At 50.9% G+C, this 4,304-nt stretch overlaps 1 gene segment (V, D, J or C); it reads left to right on the top strand.

Annotated features, from left to right (window-relative positions):
* The first annotated feature begins 558 nt into the window (after positions 1-558).
* On the top strand, positions 559-1,303 carry LOC119244067 (immunoglobulin lambda variable 3-19-like). The segment is given in 2 exon segments: positions 559-604; positions 996-1,303. Coding segments are annotated over 2 exon segments (354 nt in total).
* Positions 1,304-4,304: the final 3,001 nt, after the last annotated feature.

A 4,304-nucleotide genomic window follows, 5' to 3' on the forward strand; every position in this document is an offset into this window, starting at 1 on the left:
CTGGGAGCACATGATATCTATCTGACCTAAGCAACTCTGGGCTACTGAGGCACAGACCCCTATGGTCTACCTCAGGACACACAGCTGGATTAAAACACGATAAACTCAATGACTCCATATGTACTGTGCTGGGAGGAGATTTATTCTTTTCTGCTATGCAGATGCTGCAACCTGGAGTTCAACTTGCCCCCCACTGTCCCTCCAAATGGCACCTACAGACCAAGACCAAGAAACACAGACTCCACTCTGAGCACTGCCCGCAAAGGGGCTGCCCAGCATAGAGGCCAGGTCAGAGTATAGGGAAGAGATCTCAACCAGACTATGAGACCAGCAGAAAAGGAAGATCCCTGAGCTGAGGGTGGGGACTCTAGAAAATACCCCTTCCCTCCCTGTGTCCTGGGGGCTGAGTCTTCTCTGAAACCACAAAGCTCCCCAAGCAGCAGCCTTGGCACTGGCTGATTTGCATACCCAGCAGCTCTCTCCAGCAAGGGGATAAGACAGGCCTGGAGGGGAACCTGCCTAGTCTCAGCCTTAGGGAGCAGGAGCAAGGACCCCACCATGGCCTGGACCCCTCTCTTCCTGGGCCTCCTGGCACACTGCACAGGTGCTGAGCCAGACTCACTGCACCCCAGCCCCAAGACTCTGGGATAAGGCTTTTTCTGACTTTGAGCTAAGTGGGGGCTGCCTGGGGGGCAGGATGTTCATGCCTTGTGCAGGGTGGGGCTTTGGGGTTCTGAAGACCCCCACTGTGCTCACTGCTCTCTGTGAGCCCCATCAGCTGTGCCTGTTTACAGCAGGGGTAGGGTGTCATATGCTCAAATGCCCCATCCATCTGCCCTGCTCTGGGTCACTGGCTGAGACTGGTGGAACTGAGCGCCGTGGGGCCCTGAGACATGGCAGCTGCGTCCAAGTTCATGTGAGGAGCTGGGGCGAGGAGAGTCTTCTGTGAACAGGCCCTCCACCTTCCAGTCATTGTCTACTCTTCTCTCTTGCAGGTTTTGTGGTCTCCTATGAGCTGACTCAGCCACCTTCCATGTCAGTGGCCCTGGGAGAGACGGTCAGAATCACTTGTCAGGGAGATAACTTGGGAACTTATTATGCTCACTGGTACCAGCAGAACTCAGGCCGGGCCCCTGAGCTGGTCATTTATGAGGATAACAAGCGGCCCTCAGGGATCCCTGACCGGTTCTCTGGCTCCAACTCGGGGAGCACAGCCACCCTGACCATCAGCGGTGCCCAGGCTGAAGATGAGGCTGATTATTACTGTCAGTCAGCAGACAGAAGTGGTTATCTCCCACAGTGACATGGGGCCATGGGGAAGTGAGACACAAACTCCTTCCTCACCTGGGTCACACTCTCCCCCAGCCCCAGGAGGATGAGACACAGCCATGAGCAGCTCTGACCTGGTTCCCACCTCTTTGGCCCCTCTCCCGCTCTGGAGCCTTCTCTGTAATGCATGTCCTAAGTGGATTTGGGAATGCAGGAAGGGGCTTCTTTGTGTTTCCTTGTGTTTCCCACAACAGAGTTGTGGGGATTGAGGACCAAGGTGGAAAGCTGAGAGTGCAGACCACGAGGAACAGCAGAGACAGCTCTGGAGCTGAGCAAAGAGTCTAAGAGTAAAGGTGAGCACAGGGGTGAGGGAGGAATAGGATGGGCAGGAGGAAGGACCACCCTGACACATCAGAGGGAGCTTCTTACATGAATCTCTCACACACACAGTCATAGATGCTTGTTCCCTGGCTAGATAGAAAAGTTCCTATTAAGGCATCATTTTCTCTAACCACCAGAGCTTTGTCTCAATAATTGGAAAATGAGACCAAACTTTTGTGCCACCTAGAAAGTGAAAAAGCAAGTAGAGCAAAGATCTAAATGTGCCCCGTATTTTTACAGAATAAAAGATACTTAAAAACACTTAAAAATGAACACTGATGAGGAATCACATCACATAAGGAATCACTCACAATAAAACTTTCCTGTAATGAATTAGGATAATTAACAACCTAATTATTAAGGAAAATATCCATGTCCCCAAGCTGGCCTTGAAATCGCCCAGCTGCTATAATTTGTAGATAAGGAGACTAAATAAATGATTATGATTCCCATTTGTTCCTGAGAGTAGGGACATAAAAATATACCCCAAGTGAAATTCAACAAATGATCACAGTAGTATGTGAGATTCTAACCTAACGTTTCCCAAAAGACAAGCATAAGAATAAAAGGAAAGTGCAAAATGCCAAAATAACAATATCAATTGCTTAGGACAAGAAAGAGATGTGTTAAAAATATTCCGAGCCAAGAGACATTATGTAAACAGGACAGCATAGGATGAAGCTGATTTCTCATGAGAAGAAGTGCAGGTGAGCTGAGCGGAAGGTGATTAACATCCTGAAGATAAAAAAGAAGAAAAGATCTAATTGTTTACCAAGGTTGTTTGTTTTTTTGTTTTTTATGCATTCAAAGGGCAAAGTTTATCATCAGCAAACCAAAAAGACAGAAGACAGTTCTGAACCCTCTCAACCACGGGAAATACCAGAGAATCTTCTGAAACTTCAGAAAGGAATGAAAAGAATCGGAAATGCAACCACAGCTCTGCTCACTGAGAGTCCGTCTGTGACAGGATGCACTTCAGAAGGAGGCCGTGAGCATCCAGCTCAGAGTCAGGTCCTGTGCACAGACTTTGACGGGGGCCCTTGTGACACCACAGTCACTGTTGGTTTCTGTGTTAGGGCTGGTTTATGGCCCTTTTCCCAAGTTAACTTGAAACATTGACAAAGGTGCAGGTGTGCCCAAGATGGAAGAGTAGGGAGAGTTTCCCAACTCCCTCCACAACCACAACAAATCTTCACGTATGAACTTGGACAGAAGCAGACCTAAACCCTGGTTAGAGAGGATAAAAAGGCAGCACCCTGATGGATAGGGAGACAGAGAGATGACATCACTAAGGAAGACACCCCATGTTGGGGCAATGGGGAGAATAGGAAAGGCATCGCTAAGGTGTGGAACTTCTCTAGAAAGCAGGGGTGTGTGTGTGCCTGGCACCAGCACTACAACTCTGGATTAACAAGAGTGAAGACAAGCACCTGAAACTGCTGCAATGAGGCCACGCAGAGGTGAGGACAGGAAGCCAAGGAGAAAACAGAGACAAAGATTGAGCCCTCAATAGACCTGTGACCAGACTGACTTTGAGTCTTTGATTCAAGGTAATCAGACCAGTCTAGATGCCATTTGACCTGATGGTGAATAGAATTTGCCCCTGACACCCACCTTATAGCCTGACTGGGAGACCAGCAACATGAAAGTATAATTCAGGGTCACCAGCAGGTACCATCTTGGCAGCCTCTGGCCACCTTGATGATGACACTGTAGCTGGTGTCATCTTGGATCCCACCCTTCACACACCAGACCCTGACGGCAATCCCTCATGAAGTCTCTGCCCACCCACAAAATGACCAAGCTGGCTGGGAGCCAAGGAGAAGCAATTAAGAGGGTGTGGGCTGGCAGACAAGCAGGTCTGGCCCCATATAAACATCTGTGTGCTAGCAAATTTGCTAGACCCTCCCACAGCAGAGCCAGCCAGCAGTGGACCCACCAGAGCCTGTGTCTACCCATAGGTCAGAGCTGAGATACCCCACCCCGCCAGCCTGTGTTGGTCATAGCTGAGAGCACACAGCCTTCCTGGGTCCCTGCCTGAGACCAGCTCTCAGAGCAAGGCCACTCTGACCATCAGCGGGGCCCAGGCTGAGGGCCAAATCCACTCAGCTCTGCCCCAACAACCAAGTCTTCAGCGGAGGGGCACAACCTCCTGCTCTAACACCTTCACCGCATCAGCCTCCAGAGCAAATAACTGCAGGCCAGTGGGTCCAGCTGGCACACTAGTATCTAGGCCCAGGGTGAGAGGTTCCAGTCACACTTGCAAGGTCCATCTCTTGGTCCATGCCACACCCACCGGCCACAGCAACAGGGAGGCAGTGCTAGTGCTACAGCCACACCTGCCAGAAACCCAACAGCCCTAAAGCACATGCTTCAAACCTATCAGCAAGCAGCAAGCCTCCCTAGTGACCCTGCAGCTGGCAGCTGGCACCACACACAGCTGTACCCAGTGAGCACCAAACAGCAGGCGACCTAGACTCACAAGGCCCATCCTGCAGCTACACCAGGCAGCCATGGGCCACATGTGCACGCGCAGCACCAACCCCTGATCACACCTGAGTGTGGGCTTGTGGTCAAAGACTATGTGCCAGTGTCTGGCAGGACTGACAGCCCTATCCACAATGCCACCCTGATATGGCATGCAGGTGGCACGT

The sequence above is a fragment of the Talpa occidentalis genome, unplaced genomic scaffold (genome assembly GCF_014898055.3).
Source record: "Talpa occidentalis isolate TD23 unplaced genomic scaffold, MPIMG_talOcc4v2.1 talOcc4.14, whole genome shotgun sequence".
NCBI lineage: Eukaryota > Metazoa > Chordata > Mammalia > Eulipotyphla > Talpidae > Talpa > Talpa occidentalis.